Below are 26,602 nucleotides of genomic sequence, written 5' to 3'. Positions count from 1 at the left end.
TACAATCTCCCTCGAGAACCAAGGTTCCTTATTCCTATTTACTTTGCCTTTAATCCTGACAGGAACATACAAACTCTGCACTCTCAAAATTTCTCCTTTGAAGGCCTCCCACTTTCCATTTACATCCTTACCAGAGAACAGCCTGTGCCAATCCACACTTCCCAGATCCCTTCTCATTTCATCAAATTTGGCCTTTTTCCAGTTCAGAACTTCAACCCGAGGACCAGATCTATCCTTATCCACGATCAGGTTGAGACTAATGGCATTATGATCACTGGATCCAAAGTGTTCCCTCACACTCACATCCATCACCTGCCCTAACTCATTTCCCAATAGGAGATCCAATATCGCATCCTCTCTAGTTGGCACCTCTATATACTGGTGTAGAAAATTCTCCTGAACACATTTTACAAACTCTACCCCGTCTAAACCTTTAACAGTATGTGAGTCCCAATCTATATGTGGAAGACCTTTTCCCCAAACCCCTTCCAATCTCCTACCTCTTAAAAAAAAAGCATCCAATTGGTTGTAAAATTAGAGATATTTCATTTACCAATCTTCAACTGAGAGCACTCTCCTGGTAGTGGCTGTTCCAGGCAGCTTCATGGTTTTCTGATGGACTTTTTTAAAAGAATTGGAACCATGAATGTTGAAAGTAGCAGCACAACTTATTAGTGAAATTGTCCTGACACTGACAGATCAGATTTTAAAACATTGGAACTTTCAGATGAAGGTTCTGTTTTGTTTTTAAATCCCATTGTTTCACTCTGATGTTCTGGTTGCTCAATGTGGGCAATTTGAGGACTCCATTTAAAACACTGAACCCAGGCCCACCCTATCCCCCAGGCACCAGTGTTTGGCACTGTCTGCATCTCCTTTCCTGGGTTTTGGTGTTCACTTGCACTGCGTGCCTCCCCAGAAGTTCTTGTCCTTCTAGGTGGTAGCAATCATGTGTTGGGAGGTGCTGTTGAAGATGCCTTGACAAGTTGCTTCAATGCTGCCACTGTGTGCCTGTAGTGGACAGAGTGAATGCTCCTTTGTCCTGAATGGTATTAAAATTCCTGAGTGTTGTTGGATCTGCACTCATTCACTCATTCATGTCACCAACGGTGGGAAGGTCTCAAACTGTGATCTTGCTGGCGCAAATCCTGTCATGACCCTCTCGTGGGATTTAGTGACCATAATGGGATTTTCACCATGGCAACTGGGCCAGCTAAATCCCACCTAATGTTGAGAACTTTCAAAGCCACTCCTTCATGGCTGAATACTATTGTGCAAGTGCCTCTGGTGGGTCTGCTCTGCTGTTGAGACAGCATACACCCAATGGTGGAAGATTCCGGGACATTGACTAAGAGGTATTATTCTCTGAGTATCATTATGTCAGGCTGCTGCTTGGCTAGTTTGTGGGACCCCATGTTGGCACAAGCCCCAGGTGCTAGTGAGGTCAACTTTGCAGGCTGTTTGAGCTAGCTGCGCATTTTTTTTGTGCCTGGAACCTGATGCTGGGTCATCCATCTGGTTTTATTAAACTTTCTGTTGGAGTTTGATGCAACTGAGTGGCTTGGCCATTTCCTGGAGCAGTTTAGGATCACCCACATTGCCAGTCTGATTGTGCTTTCTCTTCCCTTCACCTGTGAAGCCAAAAATAACACGTTACCCCACTTCAACTGATCAAGATCCCAGGGTTGAAACAGGACTTTTATTTGCTTTATTATCTGTTTTGCTGGAAGTCTAGAATATGATTGTATGTGGTGCAGTTGTAAACTGAGCAAGAAAAGTTGCTTGACCTACAATGTTTTTAAATCAAACATGTAGTTAGTTCGATTGCTCTTTTATAGCAGAAGAATTTTGAGACAGATTTTCAGTGTTTTACTATTCTAAATATCTTTTAGTTTTATGGAAGGGTATTTTTTGGCATTGGCAACGTCTTCAGAGATCTGAGGATTAATTCATAGATGTTGCATTCTCATCAGGAAGCCATCCTTGAAATGATGTTGCTCTATCTGCACCTCCGCTCCCTTTGAGAATGGTTCCCCACTGGGAATGTAGGATTGGTAAGCTAACCTTCCAGTTCGATGTGGCTAATGAGCCCTACAGCGCAAGAGAAGCTGAATAAACCACCGTGAATATAGTCGTTAAACTAAACACCCTTTAACATTCTAAGAATGCATTCAAGAGCAATAGAACCATCTGTGGCCATCCTGTAATATAAATGACTTCATGTTCTTATCATCTGTGGCCATGAAACTTTCCTGGATTGGAATTCCACTCTTTTACTCCGATTGAAAATGCTGGCAATGAAAATTATTCACTTGTTACGCTGCCATTTGGCATTGGGTCATCATTCTGCAATGTCACAACACATTCATGCCAACCAGAAAGATACTTTTAGCACTACCAGCATCTTTCTGCAACTCTAATTTAACAATTGCTTTAAAATCATATTTGCAACTTGGATCAACTTCACATTCATCAAACCCATCTATGCAGCTCTTTGTTAGTTGCTGACTCTATCTTATAATGTAAAGCACTGGAAATCAGCAGTTCCTAAATGGAAGAAACTCGGTCACATGAAAAGTCAAATAATTAAACGATGTGGTTTAATTGAACTCCTTCCCTGTCAACCATGCTTAAGGGCTGCCCCTGGAGGAACACCCAATGCATTTTAATCGAACACTTATCTCATTTGTTGTTTCTTTCTGATGAGTGTTCCTGTTGATTGTGTAATAACAGGTACTTAAGTAATGGTGAAACACTTTTGCCAAATTTCATCCATTAGGCCAATTATCAACAATAATTGCATGGACCGGAGGCATTGAAGTTAATATACAAAACTCTTATTAGTGGGCCAGAACTGTGCTGTGCTGAAGCTAACCTTGGCTGTAAATATATTTGACTGAAATCAAAATCTGTTCCCAAACCTGGATAGATAGAACTGAAAACAAGCCATAGTGGATGGATTTCTCTAACAATAGGCTGCTCAAATAAGATGGTGAACTGATCGCGATTCCACCTCAGCATCAGCCTAATTGTATGTTTGGGACTTCAATACAAAAGGAGCAATGTTATCAACTCTAAAGCATTATTTTTTCTGGTCACTTACTCCATTGTTGTAATTAGCTAATTAGTTGAATTTTTGCAATGTTTGTATGCAGAATTATTACTGTTTGGCTGGGCACAGCTTGACTAAGTCCAAAAGCATTAGCTCGTTCTGTTGGATGTGCTTTGACTCATATTTGATAGTTTGCTTGTTATCACTGTCATCAATGCTCATTAACCAGTTGGATGTTATGGTGGGTTAGAAAAAAATATTATATACGTTACTACTATTCATTGTTCAATAAGGTCTGACATCTGCCACATGACCATGCTGTCGGAGGAAGTGATCATCTCTGTTTCCATGGTCGTGTGCCAAGAATGGCATTTGGCAACTCTTTGCAGCATAGAATGTGTGCCAGCTGCTTACTTTTTGCACTGATGCCATTTTATATTGCTTGATCACAGTTTTCAAAGCTCTTTCACAGATTTTCAATTTACCAAAAAAAAGAGACGATTGTTTTTTTTTCCCCCCAAGACTATTTTATCATCAATTTATCTGTTCACCAGATTGGCTCTTGCGGGCTTGCAGTTTCCCTGGCACTGGCAACTCTCCAGCCCAAGAGGTCAGTTGTCGCATGTGAGCCTACATATTGAATGTTGGCTGCTAGTTTGATTTTAAGGAGAAAGAGGGGCTGGGAATCACAGCCAAGCTTGATCCTGTTCTTGTACAACATACACAGAGGTATCAGCCATTGGAAAGCAATTAGAGTACGAAGGCCAATTTTAGTCACCCACCTGCTGTTTTGACTGAGATTAGCTAACTCAACACAGATTGTGACTCAGATCTAGGACCTTATGTCTTCTTTGTGTCATAATGTTATGCCAGTTAGTGTGTTTACCCAGGAGGTCATCAGCAGAGGTCATTTCAAGATATTTCTCAAAAATAGGTCTGGAGGATTTTTAATATTCCTTTCATTTAAACTGTGGGGTTAATTTCTTTCAGTTGTGTCGTCTGTGTTTTCAAATGAAGTAATTAATGTCAGAATTGTTATTTCCCCTTGATTTTATTTCTAACCATTGACAATTAAAAACGGGGGAGCAATTTTCCTGTCCACGCGAATCGTAGCGGGCAGCGTGCTCACCATGCAAACGTCCGTTGACATTGGGCAGGATTTCCCAGTCTTGGGGCGAGCACGGCCAGAAAATTCCACCCAGGGAATTCTATTTCAAACTCAGCACAATGCAACAATATATATTTCTGCTGTCACCATCAATAATAAATGAAATTAATGTAATCAGTGAAAACTACTTTTAATGCTATTGGCTAACAGAAAACATGAGGTAATTAGCCATCATCCACAAAAGACCAAAGGCATCACTCTCTGTTAGAAAGAGATAAGTGGTTATAACTTGAGGGGCGCCACTGTGCTTCATGCATGGAACAAGGCAAGGACACTGGCCTCCATGAACTACTCTGTTAGTATGGGGACTGAATCTGCACCATTGGTGTCATTCTGCACCACACACTAGTCATCTACTCACCTGAGCCAACAAACCTCAGCATAATAGTTGATTAGAAATCATCAAATGATGCAATAAGTCATCAGGTCGTTGATGAAAGGTCATGTGTAATATTAGAATTAAAAAAGATCAGAAATAACAACAAAATACTGGAAACATTTGGTATTAGCTACAGGGAGCAAGATTTTCTCTATGACTTTCTAAAATCAACTGTTAGGCTCCAATGTGGTTCAGAAATGCGTATTGTGTGGGAAACAGTCATTTATTGAGATTTTTCCTGGATTGGTGCATTAAGGGGTAGGAGATGGGCTCACTGTCTAGCTAAAGATGGCGGGTGTGCTCTCGAAGCTGGAAAGCAATCATAGGCCTTCCAGCTTGAAAGCACCATTTGGGTGCAATGGCAGTCAAGGGAGAAGGTGCTTCAAAATGAAGGCATCCTCTCTCCAACTTCCTTCAGCTGCCATTATTACAGGGAACCGTTACACAGAGTGGCTTGCAGCTGCTCTTGCATTCAGGCAGATGGGGAGGATTGTAAGCATTGCTCCCATTCACCCTCCTCCCTCAGCCACCATCCCCCACTCCCCTCCCACCCCCCAGCCTGCCACCTGGAGGAGGCCTCTACTGCTACATTGAAGAACATGGAGGTCAGCTTGAAAATCCCAATCGGCTTCCTTTAATTGGCCATAAGTGACTTTAATAAGCCTGTCCGGCTACCCACCACATGTGGGCGGTTAGCCCTTTCACACCACCTTTCCCCTTTCATCCCATGTCTCTGAAGTTTTCCCAGGGGCAGAGTGGGGCTCATCAGTTAACCAGCTGCCCAAGTACTTGACCCAAAATGTCAAATCATCCTCCCCTTCTCAATTGCCTGGTGTGCATTGCCGTCATTTCCTATTTACGTCAGCTAACAAAACCTTTTCCCCAGTACTTCCCCAACCATTCCCACATTCTCTTCCACAGTTAAAAGGCTACGATTGCTTGAGTAGACTTTCAGGAGCTGCGATTTGTTGTGCATCAAAGGATTAGCCTCATCATTATTTCTGCAGAACAAAAGTGGATGACTCTGGGAGCATGTTTTCAACTTGCCGCATGTGTATGAAACTCACATTGCAGAACTGCATGAAAACAAACCAAGTTGATTTCTACATGGAGATTGAGCAGTATCTAAAATGACTGGTTGGACTGAAATGTTAGTTTTTCATCCAAATGCAAGTTGAAAATACGCTTTTCTTCTTTTCAATCTTTTACTGAACTGCTTTCTTTGCTTTCATTTGTAAGGAGTGTCTAATCATCATGGAATCATAGAATCCCTATCGTGCTGAAGGAGACCATTTGGCCCACTGACTCTGCACCGAACACAATCCCACCCAGGCCCTATTCCTGTAACCCCACATATTTACCCTGCTAATCCCCCTGATACTTCGGTCAACTTAGCATGGCCAATCAACCTAACCTGCGCATCTTTGGACTGTGGGAGGAAACTGGAGCACCCAGAGGAAACCCATGCAGACATGGGGAGAATGTGCAGACTCCACACAGACAGTGACCCGAGGCTGGAATCGAACCCAGGTCCCTGGAGCTGTGAAGCAGCAGTGCCAACCATTGTGTCACTATGCCCCCCCAAAGCTATCCTGCATCATATTCTGCCATTTATATTTATTCTTCATTGTCAGTGTGTTGAGACAAGTTGGGTTCCAATGCATCTACGAGGTTTTGGTCGACTGAGATTGCAGGCGTGCTTTGATCTTGCGACAATCACACAGATTTGCTGATGCATCCTGATTGTAAAACTCAGGTGCTGCATGCTAATCATTTACATTTTCAAATGTAGCCCATAGTGGGGGATCTATTTGCCATCTTTGCATTCCCTTACTGTAAAAAAGCCTTAGCTGATTCAGCACTAGTTCCAGACTTGGATCCAAATTGGTATCCCTGGTACAGATATCACAATCTCTGCCAGATCATTATAATAGTGGTGGATGCCCTGGTCGAGTATGTCCAAGCTGTAAGTGATCTAAAAAGTTACACTTCTTGCAGCTAAGCCAACACTGAGAAACTTGATTACAGTGGCAAAAGGATGCATGCTGCTGCCCCAACTCTCTCAGATGCTTTTCCATGATCCAAGGGGCAAGGAGGATCCGAGATAGTGTGATATCTTGGCAGCTGCATTGAATGGTCTTGGGTGTCCACTGAGGATTGCTCATATCAATATAGAGCAAGGTGAGAAGGTAGGCTCCAAAAACTACCTATATTTGAATTCTACCTCACCCGGAACAGGGATTGAACCCGTGCTATTGATATTATTCTGTACCACACTCCAACTAACCAGTCCCTTCATCATTCTGCTTCTGTTCTTTTATTACATTTTATAACATTTTTATATCTCACATAAATTTGATTTATTCAGATTTTGTTTACTTTGTGATGTCTAAATGTACGATGAAAAGTCTTTGTGGTCAGCAGACCCTCCCCAATTTATTTTGTAGTAAGTGGTTGGCTTGTTTGAGTGCTTGGGTCCTTTATTTTTTTTCTGGACTGTTTCGCACACGTGGTAATTTGTGTGTGTGGCGGTGCAGAAAATTTCCAGTTGCAGTGCTGTGCAGCTCAGAGGGGGGATCATTGATAATAATGTGCATATGTAAGCTAGTCACTATTCAGATGACAAAGGGTACTAGATATGAAATAATCAAACTCAGTGATACAGCAAAGGACCTCTGAAATTAGGGTCAATTTCAGGAAGTACCTTGGGCAGAGTGCACTGTTCTTTCACATCAGGTAGGAGGCAAAAATCTTGCAATTTACAAGGGTACCCCCCGCTGAGTTGAAGAGGACGAGACTGTGCCTTTTTCTAACTGGATGCACTTACACTGGCCAAAAGGCTCCACACTCTAATTACCTCGTGATGAGATTATCACTTTGGCTTATAGGTGTCAGCAGAAATCTGGAATTGAACTGCAATGTGTAATTGCCTCCTGGTTGGTCTTTGTTGCATTTTATAATATCTGTTAAGTACATTATGAAAGTATTACAAAATGAGTAGGTGGCACATGTGATTACAATTGTGCTGCTGAGACTAGCTGCTGCAAGGAGAATGTTAACGTGAGGCAGGAGTGTCGCAGTGACATTCATGAAAGGGTAACAGAGCTGACTTTGATGTTCACAAAGCAGAATGACACTGCCCGATTCCCCGGAGAAAGTGAGAAGACAGTTTGTTTATTGCACAGTGGTTTACATAGCAGCTAGAGACTTATTAGTGTAGCAGACATTGTAATTAAACCAGTGGAACATTTTTTAAACAGCCAGGTCAATAGATTTTCCTCTATGTTTTTCTTTATAAATGAGAAGGAAATTCTGGCTTTTGTTAACCTGTGATTCTACAGTTCTTATTTTGCATTTGCTCGAACATGTGAAATAATTAGGTGGGATTGTTGTCAGTGCAGGCTGAATGGCCTCCTTCTGCACTATAGGGATTCTATTCTATTCTATTCTCTCTTGCATCTCTCTTGAAGGCTCCATTCATGCCCCCAATACTTTGTCCAAGCAATTTGTCATTGTTGAGCTTAAATAGCAAATGCCAGCAAGCTATTAATGATAAAGACACTACAGAAATGCAAGTTTCTTTATGATTATGTTGTGCATAAAAAACTCAAACCAAGTTGTGGACTGAAGTTTCCTCTTCATTTTGTATCTGTAATCTGCGTGCGCTCCAATTGCAAAGCTTGTGGAATTTTGAACATGAGTTGCAAGTGTAAATACAATGCATCCAATTTATCACCGCCCATCAACTCTTCCAACCAAATGGATCTCAGTCCGTAAAATGGTACACTCCTCTGACTCTCAAATACCAGTATCCTTCAAATGTATTTGTTCTGGAAAAATAGAAGTGACATTAAAAATTAAGAAGCTACCATGTAATAAATGCAATGATTGGTGACCACCAGTTTGCAAATGAACAACAATGTATTTATTGTTACTTACACTGTTTACAGAACATTATTATAAACATCTTCATTCCACAGCACCACAATAACTCGGGCTGCAAAAGCCCATACTCAGCCTTAAGGACACCGCACTCATTCCCCATTGGATGGTCAGGTTACATGACCCTTCTGACGCACACCACTAAAAGTAGCTAACTACTACATCCCTCCCCCTTTATTTCCCTTATTATCACTTACATTAATAACTTGTACAATTTCCAAAACATTAAGACTAAGAATCAGTTTGAACACAGTCTATTTGAAACTCAGTCTGCCAGGGGACTTCCTCTTTCTCTGGTAGTGATGTAGCTCAACTGGTTGGGGTTCAACTCTAGAGGTAGTTTTGGTGGGACTGGCTTCATTAGGATTCTTTCTGGGTATCAATCCATCACTCCCCGCTATTTCCTCAGTTCCATTGGGAGCAGCAGTTTGTCCTACTACTGGCTGTTCAACCACTTCACTCCTTGGACAAACAACAACAATATTTGGTGGTACAATGTATCTGGCTGTGACGCTGGCTCATGGATCAACTTCCATCTCCTCAAAGTGATCTATGTGTTTCTTCAAAGATCTATCCTGCACCTTCACTGCATAGAACAGTGACCCTGTCCTGGTCACCATAACTCAAGAGACTCAACTTGGTCCTCTGCCAAAATTCTTGACAAAACCCAGATCATCAATTTCATGCTCTCTTGACTTTTGATGAATCATGCTTCCTTTTCTGACAACTCTGCCTTGTCTCCATCCTCCCCACCAAATTTAGAACGACCAGGACTAATCTGGTTCTCAAAACATTGACTGATGAGCAACTCAGCTGGAGCTAGTGGTGCAAGGTGGTTCTATAGGCTGACAGAAACCGTGCCATCTTGGTATCTTGTGACACAGGTGTCTGTTTCTTCATTCCAACCTTGAAGGTCTGATCTGTGTGTTCAGCCAGTCCATTTGATGAGGGATGATACGGTGCAGTTCGTATATGCTTGATTCCATTGCATGTTATGAGCTTCTGGGATTTGGCACTTGTGAATGCCATTCCGCTGTTCAAGACAAGTAGTTCTGGTATGCCATGGTGGAGATACATTGGTGCAGTTTCTCCACTGTGGTATATGAAGTTATGGCTTTCATTTCCGAAGCACTCTCATTCTGCCATCCATGCTTTATCACATGTTTAATCTTCGAGAACATTGAGCGTCTATTTGTCCAATACTAATTTGTTGTGCAGTCTTCGGCAAAGTGACCACAAAGCTTTGGGGCATTCTGTACTAGAGGGGGTAGTGCTGTCTCCAGCAACGGGAGATGATTTAAGGCATAGCATTAGCTATGTATACCCCAGACCTGTAGCTGGAAGATATAGAATAGGTCAACCAGAATAAGGCCCATTGTTGTATCGTAGCAGAATTGATTGGTCTTCCTTGAAAACCCAGAAAGTGGCTTGTGGTGTGTGATGATCATAAAATAGTGCCCACATATGTATTGATGAAACCTCTTGATGCTGTAGATAATGACTCGGCCTTTTTCTACCTGGGAATACTCATGTTTCACGCCTGTTATGGTTTTTGATGCGTATCCAATGGGTCTTTTGCACCCATCATCCAAAGTGAGGGCGATTAAGGAGACACAGGCCCCTAAGAACATCCTGGAGCTTAGATCTTTCTTTGGAATGTCAATTTTTATGGATGGTTCCTCCCAAATCCATCAGTATTGCATTCTATGGGACAGAACAGCCCCAGCCCCATATGGTGATGCATCACAATTAAGCACAATCTTCTTAGAGGAGTCAAAATGCACTAATAAGCCTGATGAATGGAGTGCCATGCTTCACTTGATTGAAAGTTTATTTTTGTGGTGCTTTCCAACACTGTTTCTAGTGCTTTAACAGCATGTGCAATGGTGCTAGTAAGGTGGACAGATTTGGGAGGAACCTTCCATAATAATTAACCATTCCATGGAAGGATTTAAGTTCTAAGGTGCTCCTAGGAGCCGGTGCCTCCTTAAGTCGCTTTCACATTTTCCTCGATGGGGTGTACCCCTGTGCATTAACTCGATAACCCAACGAAGCCACCTCCTTCACCTTCGAAGTTCACTTTTTCTCTCTTTAGACACACTCTTGCCTCCAGAAAGCGCTTCAAAACTTTGTCCAAATTAGCCAAATGTTCCTCCTCGGTGGATCATGTAATTAAAATGCCATCCAAATAAATAACAACTTTAGGCAAACCTTGTATCAAAGTCTCCATGGCGCAAACCAATGACACCACAAATGGTAAATGTGTATATTGGTACAACCCTATATGAGTATTTATGGTGACATATCCTCTTGATGTATCGTCAAGTTTTAACTGCTGGTAAGCATGGTTCATGTCCAGCTTGTTATATGTCAGGCCACCAGCAAACTTCACATACAGATCCTCTATTTTGGAGCTGGGGTATGTATCCAGTTTCACAGACTAGTTTACTGTTAGCTGATTGTTCCCACAGATACGAACTATCTTGTCTGGTTTGAATGGGCATTGATCATTTATTTGGGGGAGAAGGTGAGTCTGCGGCCACTGTGCCTCAGATCTGTGGGGGTGAAAGGGGGTCCGCTGCCACTCTGCCTGAAAAAATATCAGCGAGTCTGAATCGCACTGCACAAGCCTGTGGGCGGGGCTTATTGCGCCCGAAAGCCTGAGGCTCCGATTGGCGCCTCCAACTGCGCATGCGCAGAAAAAGAATGATGGAATGCTGCTCCCCTGTCACATCCCTCCCGGGCTGGATAATGCCTCCCCCGGCCCCCACAGATATTGCCCCACACCCCCAAAATTACTGACCCTCTTATCCCCCCCCTTTCCCCACCACTGATCTCAGGCAGAGTGGCAGCAGACCTCATTTCAACCACACTGATCATCTCAGGCAACATGGCAGCGGACCCCCCACCCCCTCCACTGATCTCAGGCAGAGTGACAGCGGACCCCCCTCCCTCTCCACTGATCTCAGGCAGAGTGGTAGCGGACCCCCCCTTCCCCTCTCACTGATCACAGGTAGAGTGGCAGCTCCCCCTTTCACCCCACTGATCTCAAGCAGAATGGCAGAAGACCCACCGCCCCCCCCCCAACTTTCCCCCCACCGATCTCAAACAGAGAACCTTGGGATGCTAGGCATTTACCTCCTCACTAACCCTCACTGATGGAGCACCCGAATTGTACTTATATGGAGCATGTCTGTTTTGCGCCGATTCCGGATGGGCGAACGCGTTGGCAAAGGGGGAAGTGCTGGTAAAGTTGGGCATGCAGCCCATTAATTCAATTGAAATGCACGCAAATGTATTTAAATGGCCGTCACGCCCATTTTGGGCACGGTCCCGATCGCAGCCATTTTCAGGCCTTGGTAAAGGGGGGAACCGGCGCGGTGGAGAGTGTGGATCGCGCTACTCACTTCACGCCCGACTTTACCAAGTTTTCACACTCAAAAACGGGCGCAACGCGATGGTAAAATCAGACCCTGCGTCCCCAAATCTGCACGTTTCCAGGGAGTGATAGCTCTCTATTATTCCTAGGCTGTTGCTCAAATTGTCTTTTTTTTTTCTCTTTCCGTTCCTCCATCTAAATCTCTGCTTAAACCAGCATCTTCATTCCAGGCACTTTTGTTGCTCACAGTTTTCCACCCTAACTGGTGCACCTCATCATGCTGTGCATTTTGCAGATCCTGAGCACTCTTCTCAGCATAACCCATTGCTAAAGCCATTTTCAGAGCCCTTTTTATGGTTAACACTGAGTTGGCTAACAATTTCCTCTGTATCACTGCCCCACATACCAATCAGTCCCTTAACATGTCATTTAACACTGCCCAATTATGCTCCGCGATTTAACTCTACGGGCTCTCCCCGTAGAATTAAATTTGTACCTTTGTAATATTTTTAGGTCTTAGGGTGGTAATGTCCCTTTACTAGTTCAACGAGGTCTACAAATGTTTTCATGTTGAGAGCATCCAGGGACGTTAAACTCCGGATCAGTGAAACCTCTGGTCCCACATGCAGTCAGCAATATAACCTTCCTCTTATCCTCCCCCTCTATTTCATTAGCACAGAAAAAATATTTCAAATGCTCCACATACTCTACCTAATCTGTTGCACGAGCATCGAAAGGTTCTAATTTTCCAAAGAAAGACATGGTTATTTCTTTTTCTTTTTGCAGGTTGGACTTGCTTGGGCTTGTTCTGTAACTCTTGCAAATTAACGTTCAATTTTTCCACTGCAAACTCAGTTGTTGTTGTTTTATTTTTTGCCAATGTAATTAATGCAATGATTGACGACCACCAGTTAACAAAACAAACAATGGGTTGATTAGTATTGACAGAGCACTGTAATAGATGTCTTCATTCCACAGCACCAGGACCACTCTGGCTGCAAAAGCCCGTACTCAACCACAAGGACCCCATTGTTTGATTTGATTGATTTGATTTATTATTGTCACATGTAATGGGGTACAGCGAAAAACATTGTTTCTTGCATGCTATACAGGCAAAGCATATCATTCATAGAGTACATAGGGGAAAAGGAAAGGATAGGGTGCAGAATATAGTGTTGCAGTTACAGGTAGGGAGAAGAGGAAGATCAGCTTAATATATGAAAGGACCATTCAAAATTCTGATGGCAGCAGGGAAGAAGTTGTTCCCCAATGGGCAATCGGGTCACATGACCCTTCCAACGCATGGCCCCTAAAAGTGGCTAGGTACTACATACTCCATTACAGGTTTTGAAACATGTCCCCGGTGTGCTTGAAAAGAGAGTTTGATGCGTTGATGCTTACATTTCAAGATTCAGAGAAGAAACATACTGGTCCAGAAGCAATAAACTATGGACGATGGGAATATGAAATAAAAATAGCAAATGCCAGAAATACTCAGCAGTTATGGCAGCATCTGTGGAGAGAGATGCAATTTAATGAGTTGAATTTTCAATTGTCCATGGGGGCAAGCATGGGTCCAGGCTCGCAATTAAAATCATGTGCCTAGAAGGTGTTTTCGCAGCTGGTCTGTGTCCAGAGCGCAGGTTGAGAATATGGACTCTATCTTGGTTTCCAGGTTGCTGTAGAGCTGGTGTATGAGGTGGTTGAGGAGTGTGAGAGAGGTGCGACGGCAAAGTCTCTCAGCATAGTCTGTGTTATAGGTTGACCTGAGTGGGTTCGTGATCCGTAGTCCTTTCGGTATCTTGTCTGCTTTCTTGCATCTTTGTAGAAATTTGATGTCTGTGTCGATATGCGTGATCTTCTTGAAGATCCTCTCCACTTGGAGCCGGCAGTTTGCGGTGTTGAAGGTTTCACAGGAATGATTTTCAAAGGGAGAGTTGGAGCCAGAAACCTGCATGCCTCCAGTTAGATCAATTAGATGACTAATGAGCTCTTGGATCTTAGAATCCTTACAATACGGAATGAGGCCATGAGGCCCTTCAGACCTGCACCGACAACAATCCCACCCAGGCCCTATCCCCATAATCCCACATATTTACCCTGCTAAACCCCCTGACATGAAGGGTCAATTTAGCGTGGCCAATCAACCTAGCCTGCACACCTCTGGACAGTGGGAGGAAACCGGAGCACCCGAAGGTAATCCACACAGTCACAGAGAGAATGTGTAAACTCCTCACAGTCACCCGAGGCCAGAATTGAACCCAGGTCCCTGACACTGTGAGGCATCAGTGCTAACCACTGTGCCACCTAAACTCAATATCAAACCTCAGAGGGGCAGTATTAAATTTATTCAGCAAGCATGGGAACACTCAGGGCCCTATTTTACCATATTCATTCTAAACGCTGGGCGGACTTGAAACTGGGAGTGTTTCAGATCTGACTTTTAGACCCGTTCTCAGGCGCCCCCATGCGCACTCTGCCTGCAAAAATATCAGTGATTCTGAATTGCGCTGTACATGCCTGTGGGCGAAACTTAACACACCCAAACCCTGCAGCCCCAATCAGTGCCTCGAACCGTGCATGCGCAGAAAAAAAATGATAGAATGCTACTCTCCTGCTACATCCCTCCCGGGCTAGATAATGCCCCCCCGAGCCCCCACGGACATTGCTCCAGCCCTACAACATTACTGATCCCCTTATTTCCCCCCACACCCCCGCCACCCAGACTGATTGTGGGCACCCCCCCCCCGCCGCCCCGCCACCGATCTCGGGCAGAGTGGCAGTGGATCCACCTTCCCACACCCTCCCCCCATCGATCTCAAGCAGAGAGTCGGTGGACGCTCAACACGTACATCCTCACTGTCCCTCACAAATGGAGCCCCCGAATCGGACTTATGTGGATCATTTTTGTTTCACGCCGATTCCAGATGGGCGAATGCTGTGGTAAAGGGGGAACTGCCGGTATTGTTCGGTATGCAGTTCTTTAAGTCAGTTTAAATACATGCAAATGTATTTAAATGGCTGTTGCGCCCATTTTGGGCACGGTTTCAATCGCGGCCATTTTCAGGCCTTGGTAAAGGGGGAACCGGTGCAGAGGCAGGCACGGATCGTGCTACTCACCTCACACCCGACTTTACCAAGTTTTCGCGCCTGAAAACGGATGCAACGCCGATGGTAAAATCAGGCCTGTAGTGTCTGGGTACAGCTGCCATTTACACAATGGAGAGCCATGAGGACTAATGAGTGCCTTGGTCAACAAACTTGAGAATAATGCTCCACTGTTCAACCAGTGGGACAGAGTTGCCATTGCTAAAGTTGAGAGCCCTGCATTTGAGATTGTTGGCTGGTTGGGCTATTGAGAAGGGCATATGGCTGTGGGCATCGCTTAGGCAGCAGAGGTTGGCAGAGAACGACCTGATGAATGAACAAATGCCAGCATGTGGATTCAGCCTGGAACTTTCCAGTCTCCATGATTTAGTGCTACACTGTGTAATGTCTCCTCTCACTCAACTTTCAAAGAAGCTGCAATGTTTTCTTTGCTGAGCTTCAGTTGTCTGCTGCGGTTTCAGATGGAGCTAATGAATTTCTGGCAGCAGTTCAAATTATTCATTTTCAAAATATTTATCAAAGCATCATTTTAATGAGTAAAAATGAGTGAAAAGGGAGAACCTTGTTAAAATCCAAGTAATTGAATTACTGTATACTTTAATGCATGACCTAATCTTTCATGGCATTGGTCACAACCAAAAATAAAATTTACCTTAATTTTCCTCGAATTTCCTACTTTGGTCTAATGCAGACAAAGCTGGCTTATTTTCCATGTTCTTCCCTTTCTATTTTCTTCATCTGTATGCATTTCATACTTTTGCTTTCTTCTCCCCTTCTCTTTGTCTCCTTTCTTTCCTGCATATTTTACCTTCTCTCAAAACAGTTCTGCCTATGTCTTCCCCTTCCAATGGGTGGGATTTTCACCACACCACCCCCCATGGCGTGTTTTGCGGCGGAGGCAGCCCACCATTGGCCAGCAGCGGGAACTTCCAGTCCTGCGGCTGTCAACGGGGCTCCCCATCGTCCACACCTCTGACACCATGTAACCTGTGGCAGAGGCCTGCCGATGGTGGGACCAGAAGATCCTGCCAGCGGGAATAGCAGGAAAATCCCACCCTGTGTTTCTGCATTCATCTGCTTTCTAAGTTTTGTCCATATATATTCTCTCCCTTTCTCTCTGTACATATTTTGTTTTGTTTTTGCCTTATCCTCTCACCTTGTACCTGTTCATCTACGCCACCTCCTGTTCATCCAAGCCACCTAGAGACTGATTACAAGGGGAAATGATCTGATAGACACATAAATTTTCAGCTTTCCCCGTGAATGAAGCTAAATTCTTTTCTCCAATTGGTAATCAGTGGAATCCTGGAATTTCGTTTGCAAGGTTCCAATTGCCACAAAAACACTATCATCAAATTATAGATCAGTCCCTCACCTGACTGGTCTGGATTTTAAATTTATTCCATGCTATGTTAGGACCAGACTTAGGAGCAGGAGTAGGCTATTTGGTCTTTGAGCCTGTTCCATCATTTAATAAGATCATGGCCAATCTGATTGTAGCTCAATTCCACTTTTCCATCTGCCCCCATGACCTATGGCACTCTCGTCCGACAAAAATCTTTCTAACTCAGCCTTGAATAAATTAAATGACCCAGCCTCCACTACTTTCTGTGGAAGAGAATTCCATAGACTAACGACAGTCTGAGAGAAAGCATTTCCCTTTAACACTGTCCTGAAAGGGAGATCTCTTATTTTTGAACTGAACCCCCAGTTTTCATCTCCCCCACAAGATGAAACATCCTCCCATTTAATCTCTAATCCTGCCAAGTTGGCTTAGAATCTTATGTTTCAATCAGATCATTTCTGTTTCTTCCGAACTCCAATGGGTACAGGCCCAAATTGCTCAACCGCTCTTTATAAGATAAGCACTTCATTGCAGGAATGAGTTGAGTGAGCCCTTCCGAGATGTCTTCTAACATAATTACAACCATTTTCAAGTAAGGAGATGAAAACTGTACTTAATATTCCAGATGTGGCCTCACCAATGCCCTCTACGGCAACTGTAAAACGTCCCTACTTTCATATTCCATTCCCCTTGCAATAAACACCAACAAAAATGGAATTCTCCGGCTGTTTGCTAGTTGTGGATTCTCTGGTCTTGTCAGAAGTGAATGCCTGCAGTAGGTTTTCCAGCGGCGTGGGTAGCTACAATAGGAAATCCCACTGACAGTGGTTGGACCAGAAGGTGCTGCCACTAGTGAACACCGCCCCACACTGCCGAGCAACAGCCTAATGGGAGGCTGGAAAATTCTGGCCATAATTTGCCTTCATCGTCACTTGCTGTACCTGGATACTAATCTTTTGTGATTCATGTACCAGTTCTCTCTGGTCCACCGAGTTCTGGAATCTTTTCCTTTTAAATAGTATACTGCTCTTCTATTCTTCCTGCCAACATGGACAAATTCATAGTTTACCACATTGTACTTCATCTGCCATTTTTTCCCACTCACTTAGTCTATCTATATCACTTTGTAGACATTTTTCCTCATCTTGTCAACTTACTTTCCGACCTTTCATGATGTCATCAGCAATTTAGCTACCATACACTTGGTCCTTTCAGCCAAATCATTGACAGATTACAAGTGGTTGACTCCCCAGCACTCCACTAGTTACAGCTTTCCAACCTGAAAAAGATCACTTTTTGCCTACTTTTTGCTCCCTGTCAGCTATCCATGTGTAGAAATATGTGATATGGCACCTTATTTGATTTGATTTGATTTGATTAATTATTGTCACATGAATTAGTATACAGTGAAAAGTATTGTTTCTTGCGCGCTATACAGACAGAGCATGCCGTTCATAGAAAAGGAAACGAGAAAGTGCAGAATGTAGTGTTACAGTCATAGCTAGGGTGTCGAGAAAGATCATCTTAATGCAAGGTAGGTACATTCAAAAGTCTGATGGCAGCAGGGAAGAAGCTGTTCTTGAGTCGGTTGGTATGTGACCTCAGATTTTTGTAACATTTTCTTGACAAAAGAAGGTAGAAGAGAGAATATCTGGGGTGCATGGGGTTCTTAAATATGCTGGCTGCTTTGCCGAGGCAGTGGGAAGTGTACAGAGTCAATGGATGGGAGGCTGGTTTGCGTGATGGATTGGGTTTCATTCACCACTTTTTGTAGTTTCTTGCGGTCTTGGGCAGAGCAGGAGCCATACCAAGCTGTGATACAACCAGAAAGAATGCTTTCTATGGTGCATCTGTAAAGGTTGGTGAGAGTCGTAGCTGACATACCAATTTTCCTTAGTCTTCTGAGAAAGTAGAGGCGTTGGTGGGCTTTCTTAACTATAGTGTCGGCATGGGGGGACCAGGACAGGTTGTTGGTGATCTGGACACCTAAAACCTTGAAACTTTATTTTTTTTGACATTCTTTGCTGGTTCTTAAAATCTATCCAACCTTCAGACATACCACTAATCTTTGCAAACTTGTGCTGTCCAATTTTATACTATCCTTAATTATATTTAGCCACAAATGATAATTCCATCTCAAAAAGTCTTTCTTTCTCGTTGAGATAAATCTTTATTGAAAGTTATTAAATATCTCCTTAAATGTCCACCACTGCATCTGTACTGCCCTACCGTTTAACCTAGCTTCCCAGTTCACTTTACCCAACTCTGCCTTTGTACCCTTACAATTACCTTTAAGTATGTGTTTTAAAAACTGGTCCACACATCTCAACTTCGAACTAAATGTGAAATTCTATCATGTTGGGAGACGTCTTTGCAAATTGTTGGGGAAGAGCTTCTGTCTACCCAAACCAAGGCTCAGGACTGATCGATGTACCTCCTGCGTTGAACTGCTCCAAGGCAGCTCACAACACTTATGAGCTTGAAGGCAAGCAGCAGTCGGGATTTATCAGTTACCCATTGTAATTCACACAGAACAGGAAGGAAGGATTAAACAGATAATTCGAAACCTGGTGACTGTGTCTGACAGGGTCCAACCAGGTAGTCAAAGCTTGGGAGGAGGGGCAGGTGGACCAAATGTCTGAGCAAAGTAAGTTGAGTGATCTGTGTATGCTCAAAACAATATGCAGAATGGAAAAACTTTTGGAAGAATTACAACACTCAGATGAGGCTCTGGGGGTAAATGGGTTAGAGCAAGGACTTGAGAACATCCAAATTGGTGAACTTAAGTGCCATGTTATTATAATGATATAATACTTTGGGTTTATTTACTGTATAAGATACAAAGCATCAATCGCTCATAAGGGATTTGGTAAACACGATGTAGCTCATTTATTCAGAGTAGGCAAATGAGAACACCTATGCATAACTATAAAGCATGAAGGCATCTGAACTGTGTGTGCTCTGCTCAAAGCAAAAGTGAAATTAAAACTGGATCACATGACATGTTTACCTACTAATGATGTCATGCTGATATCCCTTAGAGATATTACAACATCCAATTTTTAAAAAAAATACATTCCCCTTCCAAAGAGGTATAACTATTTTCAAAACATGTTCATGATTGATTATCATTACATCAGTGTATGGAACTTTTGAATCTATGAGTCTCTAAAGTGCACAGGTAATATGTTGATACGTCCAGGTCTGGTAATGGTATTCTTGTCTAAAGGCTTCCTTAATTGCTCACAGTGATCTGTGGGACCGTCACTCTCAGATGTTGTTTCTGGTTGAGTCTGGAATCTTGCACCATGCAATAGGACGATATGATGGTTGAGGGGCTGGAATGGAACTGATTTCTCCTTGGTTATGCATCACTATTGCACCTGTGTGTGTAATGGCTTCACAGGACCTTGGATCTGAACAAATCCCTGTCACTTCGGCTAGTTAACATGTATCTTCTGGGGGATCCTGAATGTGAACTTGTCCCAACTGTAAACTTGGCAATTCTACACCTGCATTTTTATCATGCATGTTGGTCATCTTCTCTTGCAGTTTTAAAAGTTGCTCTCCAGTTTCTGAGAGAATGGAATGGGTAAAAATAGATAAATTGGTACTCACTGGGCTGCTAACTATGTGTTCTGCCAGTGATGTTGCACTTAAAGGTGTTGCTCCTAGATTTAACATTGTTAGGTCTATATTTGAGAATTAAGGATTTCACTGTATGAATCATCCTTTCACCCAGGCGGTTAGATCTGGAGTAATGAGGAGAGGAAGTTGTGTGATTGATAATTCATTTTTCACACATCCTGAGATGGCTTTCCAGTAAATTGGAGGCCATTATCCATAATGATCTCCCTAGGCAAACCAAATAAACTGAAAATAGCACTTACAGTGTACACGACAATTGTACATGATGTATTGCACAATTGTTGAATATTAGGGTACTTGGTAAAGTAGTTAATGATGATGATGAAGTCAGTGCCATGGACATGAAACAGGTCAGATACAAATTTGGACCAAGGAAGGGTAGGGACTTCTTCTGGAACCAGTGGTGCTTTGTCCCAACTTGGCACATGCTCTTGAGATGCCTCACACTTTTTGATGATTGCAATGTCATTGTTCATAAATTGTCTATCTTACAAGTCTTCTCATCCAATCTATGCCCATGTGTGAATGATGAAATTGTTGAAGAATATCAGGTCGTAAAGATTCCAGAATGATGAGCTGCCTGCCTTTAAAAATGACTCCCTGGGAGTTGCTTAACTTGTCCCGATGAGGCCAAAATGGTCTTTGGGTGGACATACTGAATTGAATCACGCCATCCTTTGATAATGATTTTCCACACTTTCAGTCATGTAGACTCCTTTAGCATTTCTTCTTGTAGCTGCTGGTATTTTCATTGCATGAAATGTATGAGATCAAATTGGAAAGCATCTTTAAATTTAATGTCAATTAAGTCACCTTACAGGTCTAAGGATAAATCTTCTGTTTTTGCTGGGTTAGGCAATCTGTTGAGTGTATTCGATGTGATCATCGAGTTACCTGGCTTGTACCTAATCTCCCACTCCTTCTCTATTATCATCATTATTTTATGTATATGTTTCTGATGGGATACAGATGGGTTATTCTTCTTGCTTGAAGGTACCCCATTGTGTATATTCCGTCTGACTCTTTGTAGCTGCATAATCATTGCTTTAATGCACTGCTGCTGCCAATTACCCATTTTGCCACAAACCTTGCAGAACTGATGAAAAGCTGAACAGTTCCTTGGTGCATGCAGAAGATCACACCTTCTCCATGTCTTGTGTTTGGGTATTCTGGTAAGTGTGTCAATGATTGGGGTTATAGTTAGGGACTGTATGCTTTGTTGGCCTGCAGGGATTACTTCGTACTTCCACCCATCCTTGATTAGTTCTCCAATGCTATATATTTTGGGCTTGTTTAGGAGATCCTTCTGGAATGCTTCCATAGGACTGGATGCGATCACAAACTCAACAATTCTCTTTATTACTTCTGTATTTGTAAAATCACAGTATGTACCTTTTTCTCTGCATCTGCTGACATAGTGGTCCAGGGATTCTATCAGCCATTATTGAAATAACAAGGACTCTAATCACTGAATACTGATTCTGAACTGATCTCCTAACATAATCCATATCTTTTGGGAATCCCTTAACTCCTCTTCAGTTGATCTTGACATGTTCAGCCTGTGCAAATCTTCATTCCCAATTGCTGAGCATATTATTATGGCTTGCGTGTCTGGTTCAGGCACACCTGAATCAAAAAACCATAACTCCATATGCTGTTTAAACATTTTGAATTTGGATAGCAACTGGGGAATTTTGTGGAAATTCTGACAAGATCCTTTTGACTTTTTTTCTTCTGTAGTAACTTGGGATGAGTGTCACTGTAGCCAGCTTCACGTGCTTTTCTGAAGCTTCGCTTACAAAGACATGTTGTGGCAGGAGCACACCATGGAGTCATCGCATCTTAGCTTTTTTACTCAACCAATTGTTCAGAAACTTCTAAAGCCGTCTGTTATAATTCCAACCTTCTCTGGCCTGATTTTACAATGTTTTCTTTGTTTTGATGACTCTAATGTCATTGTTCATAGACTGTCTTTCTTGTGAGTCTTCTCATCCAATCGATGCCTGTGTGTGAGTGATGAAGTTGTGAGCAATATCAGGTCCCAAAGATTCCAGTATGATGACCTGCCTGCCTTTAAAAATGACTCCCTGGAGATGTATAGCTCATCCCAATATATGTTTGACTCTGTCTTGCTTGCTCTCAATCCAGCCTACACCCTAGGCACTCACCTTTCCCAACTGAGCTAACCTGGTTCTGGTCCTCTCAACGTGTTGTCCTATTGACAGAACTGTCAGGCTGTGCAGTGCAATCTCACCATGAGGGGTCCATCTGCTTACCAGCTCTGTACCTGAGACTATTTTGGCACTGTGACTCCAAAGAATTTCTTTGTAGTCACCATGCTGCATTTTCAACACTGTGATGCTGCAACTTTGTTGCAGTCTGACCAAAACATTAAGGTTGTCTCAAGCCAAGTAGCATGATCTAAGGCTGTTCACCATGTCATACTTGTACTTAATCTTGCTGCCACCTATCTTACTGCTGCTAATCACACGAGGTTGGGTTATTAATATGATATGATACCATGAACATATTTGATCTACAAGACACAGGGCACCAAATGCTCATAAAGGATTTGGTTACCATACTGTGGGTTCATTTATTAAGCCTAGGCATCAGAGCTGACTGTGTGTGTTCTGTTGAAAGCAAAAATGAAACAGAGACTGGAATCACATGACATTACTTCAGTAAGGCCTTTGACAAGGTCCCTCATGGCAGGCAGGTGCAGAATGTGAAGTCGCATGGGATCAGAGGTGAGCTGGCAAGGTGGATACAAAACTGACTCGATCAAAGAAGACAAAGGGTAGCAGTGGAAGGGTGTGTTTCTGAATGGAGGGCTGTGACAAGTGGCGTTCCTCAGGGATCAGTGCTGAGACCTTTGCTGTTTGTAATATATATAAATGATTTGGAGGAAAATATAACTGGTTTGATTAAGAAATTTGCAGACGACACAAAGGTTGGTGGAATTGCAGATAGTGATGAGGACCATCAGAGGATACAGCAGGATATAGATCGGTTGGCGACTTGGGTGGAGAGATGGCAGATGGAGTTTAATACGGATAAATGTGAGGTAATGCATTTTGGAAGGTCGAATACAGTAAATGGCAGACCCCTTAAGAGTATTGATAGGCAGAGGGATCTGGGTTTACAGGTACACAGGTCACTGAAAGTGGCAACGCATGTAGAGAAGGTAGTCAAGAAGGCATACGGCATGCTTGCCTTCATCGGCCAGGGGCATTGAGTTTAAAAATTGGCATGTCATGTTGCAGTTTTATAGAACCTTAGTTAGATTGCACTTGAAATATAGTGTTCAATTCTGGTCGCCACACTACCAGAAGGATGTGGAGACTTTGGAGAGGGTACAGAAAAGATTTACCAGGATGTTGCCTGGCATGGAAGGCATTAGCTATGAAGAGAGGTTGGAGAAACTTGGTTTGTTCTCACTGGAATGACAGAGGTTGGGGGACGACCTGATAGAAGTCTACAAGATTATGAGAGGCATGGACAGAGTGGATAGTCAGAAGCTTTTTCCCAGGGTGGAAGAGTCAATTACTAGGGGGCATAGGGTTAAGGTGCGAGGGGCAAGGTTTAAAGGAGGTGTACGAGGCAGGTGTTTTACACAGAGGGTGGTGGGTTCCTGGAACTCACTGTCGGGGGAGGTAGTGGAAGCGGATTCGATAGTGAGTTTTAAGGCGTGTCTTGACAAATGTATGAATAGGATGGGAATAGAGGTATATGGTCCCCGGAAGAATAGGGGGTTTTAGTTAAGTCAGGCAGCATGGTCGGTGCAGGCTTGGAGGGCTGTAATTTTCTTTGTTATTTCTTTGTTCTTTGACATGTTTCCCTTCCAGTGATGCCATGCTGATATTGCTTCAGGGCACGTTCATAGATTTCTGTTTCTTCCTTTTTCAAATAAAAAGAGAAACACATTGGTTTCAAAAAACCTGTGATAATACATACATGGCATGGACATTGCTTTCATAAGAGGAAAGTTGGGTTAGTGCTTTGGGGTGGCGGCTTTTCAGGATTTTAAGTTTATGAGCAGTTTCTGATGGAAGGCCTGATCCCACACACTAATCTTCCAAATGGCTACACATTTCTGAAGTTTATGTATTTTTTAACAGTTCGGTTTCTTTCTCCTTGGGACCAAAAGTACTTTTCAGTCTCGGAGTGGAAAAGTGCGCTTTCTACCTTAGGGAGATAGAAACCACGATGTCCTGGAATACAAGCTGTTGTCAAGATGTCAATTCAAACTGAGGTATAGATGCACTTAAATGGGTGCAAGGTGCCTGAAAGATAGATGAAGAAAAACTAAATAATGCATGGAAGACATGCAGCCCTTAGGGTTACTTAAACAGAGGAGAGTACCAACGGATCCTGCAGTGTAGGTTAAATGCTTTGATACCACACATTATGGCTATCTCGTGAAAAAGCTGTGTTTTCTATTATTCAAAGAATACTATCCAGATAAGTTGTTTCTCTCGTTGCATATACCAGATATCAATTGAATATTCTGCATATTCTGTCACTTGTATTGTCTGCTTGTTTCCCGCCATGAATTACAATTAATATCGTTGCTGATCAATTTCACAAGTCTATTTATAATCACACATCGTTTACATGTGTTACAAGTGCTGGCGTCTTGTAATCAAAATTAAACAAAATGGTGAATTTGTCAGGATGGCTACAAATATAATTGTACTTATAAAATGAACTGATCTGATAGCTTACCATCTAAGACCTGTTGTGAATTATTCATTTCCATTTCTCTACCCTCTTAGTTTCCTGAAGTTATTTGCCCTTGCTGAGGTTCGATTTCATGCGCACAAGTGACTTCCCAAAGATATGCACAGATGGTCATTCATCAAGTGCGATTTTTAGGCAGTGATTATCGATGGGATATGCCATTGTGACAAGCAACACTGCAGTACTCAATCCTGACATTCCCTGATGCCCATGCATGTACTGCTCAGCTGAGGTCAGTCAAAAATTGGAACGCTGCTTCTCCTCCCCAGACCGACAGCTGCCCACATTGCTCCCGCAATTGATATCAGCAGACCTGGAGTTGAAATTGGGCCCTGTATGACACTGCTATTACTCACAAGGCCGTCAGGTTTAAGATCCTAAGCCTGTAACATGTTCTTAAATTGCCTGAGGCACAATTTGAGGATCAGCATTGTTTGTTATTGAGTCCTCATGAGCAACATGTGTAAAATGTGAACATGAGTTTCTATCTTATTTTGTGATGTGTCATGACCACAGGGTGGCCAACGTTTAGTAAAATTCACTTCAGCTAACCTCGCCAACACATCCTAGCAACCGATCAAAAAGTAAGAATAATGGGCTGGATTTTTCAAAAAAAAAGACTTAGAACATAGAACATAGAACATTACAGTGCAGTACAGGCCCTTCGGCCCTCGATGTTGCGCCGACCAGTGAAACCAATCTAAAGCCCCTTTAATCTACACTATTCCAATATCATCCATATGTTTATCCAATAACCATCTGAATGCTCTTAATGTTGACAAGTCCACAACTGCTGCAGGCAGGGCATTCCACGCCCTTACTCCTCTCTGAGTAAAGAACCTACCTCTGACATCTGTCCTCTATCTATCACCCCTCAATTTAAAGCTATGGCCCCTCGTGTTAGCCATCACCATTCGAGGAAAAAGGCTCTCACTATCCACCCTATCTAATCCTCTGATCATCTTGAATGCCTCTATTAAGTCACCTCTTAACCTTCTTCTTTCTAACGAAAACAACCTCAAGTCCCTCAGCCTTTCCTCATACGATCTTCCCACCATACCAGGCAACATCCTGGTAAATCTCCTCTGCACCCTTTCCAATGCTTCCACATCCTTCCTATAATGCGGCGACCAGAACTGTACGCAACACTCCAAGTGCGGCCGCACCAGAGTTTTGTACAGTTGCAGCATGACCTCATGGCTCCAAAACTCAATCCCTCCACCAATAAAAGCTAACACACCGTATGCCTTCTTAACAACCCTATCAACCTGGGTGCCAACTTTCAGGAATCCATGCACATGGACACCCAGATCCCTCTGTTCATCCACACTACCAAGTATCTTACCATTAGCCCAGTACTCTGTATTCCTGTTACTCCTTCCAATGTGAATCACCTCACACTTTTCCGCATTAAACTCCATTTGCCACCTCTCAGCCCAGCTCTGCAGCTTATCTATGTCCCTCTGTAACCTGCCACTTCCCTCTGCACTGTCTACAACTCCACCGACTTTAGTGTCATCCGCAAATTTACTTATCCATCCTTCTATGCCCTCATCCAGGTCATTTATAAAAATGACAAACAGCAGTGGCCCCAAAACAGATCCTTGCGGTACACCACTAGTAACTGAACTCCAGGATGAACATTTCCCATCAACCACCACCCTCTGTTTTCTTACAGCTAGCCAATTCCTGATCCAAACCACTAAATCACCCTCAATCCCATGGTCCGTATTTTCTGCAATAGCTTACCATGGGGAACCTTATCTAACGCTTTGCTGAAATCCATATATACCACATCAACCGCTTTACCCTCATCCACCTCTTTGGTCACCTTCTCA

The 26,602-nt window shown here is 43.0% G+C and overlaps 1 protein-coding gene across 4 annotated transcripts in view; it reads left to right on the top strand.

The window, feature by feature from the left end:
* tenm1 (teneurin transmembrane protein 1) overlaps positions 1-26,602 on the top strand; it is a 770,685-nt gene that overhangs the window by 289,949 nt on the left and 454,134 nt on the right. For 3 of the 4 annotated variants that reach the window (XM_078211358.1, XM_078211357.1, XM_078211355.1), the window contains exon 4: positions 15,465-15,482. The exons of the other annotated variant lie outside the window; for it this stretch is intronic. In XM_078211358.1, coding sequence (XP_078067484.1) covers positions 15,465-15,482 — 18 coding nt within the window. The remainder of the gene's footprint in view (positions 1-15,464; positions 15,483-26,602) is intronic. 4 annotated transcript variants of the gene reach the window in all.

This window comes from Mustelus asterias, chromosome 4 (genome assembly GCF_964213995.1).
Source record: "Mustelus asterias chromosome 4, sMusAst1.hap1.1, whole genome shotgun sequence".
In the NCBI taxonomy this organism is placed as follows: domain Eukaryota; kingdom Metazoa; phylum Chordata; class Chondrichthyes; order Carcharhiniformes; family Triakidae; genus Mustelus; species Mustelus asterias.
This window is presented reverse-complemented; position numbering and strand designations above follow the sequence as displayed.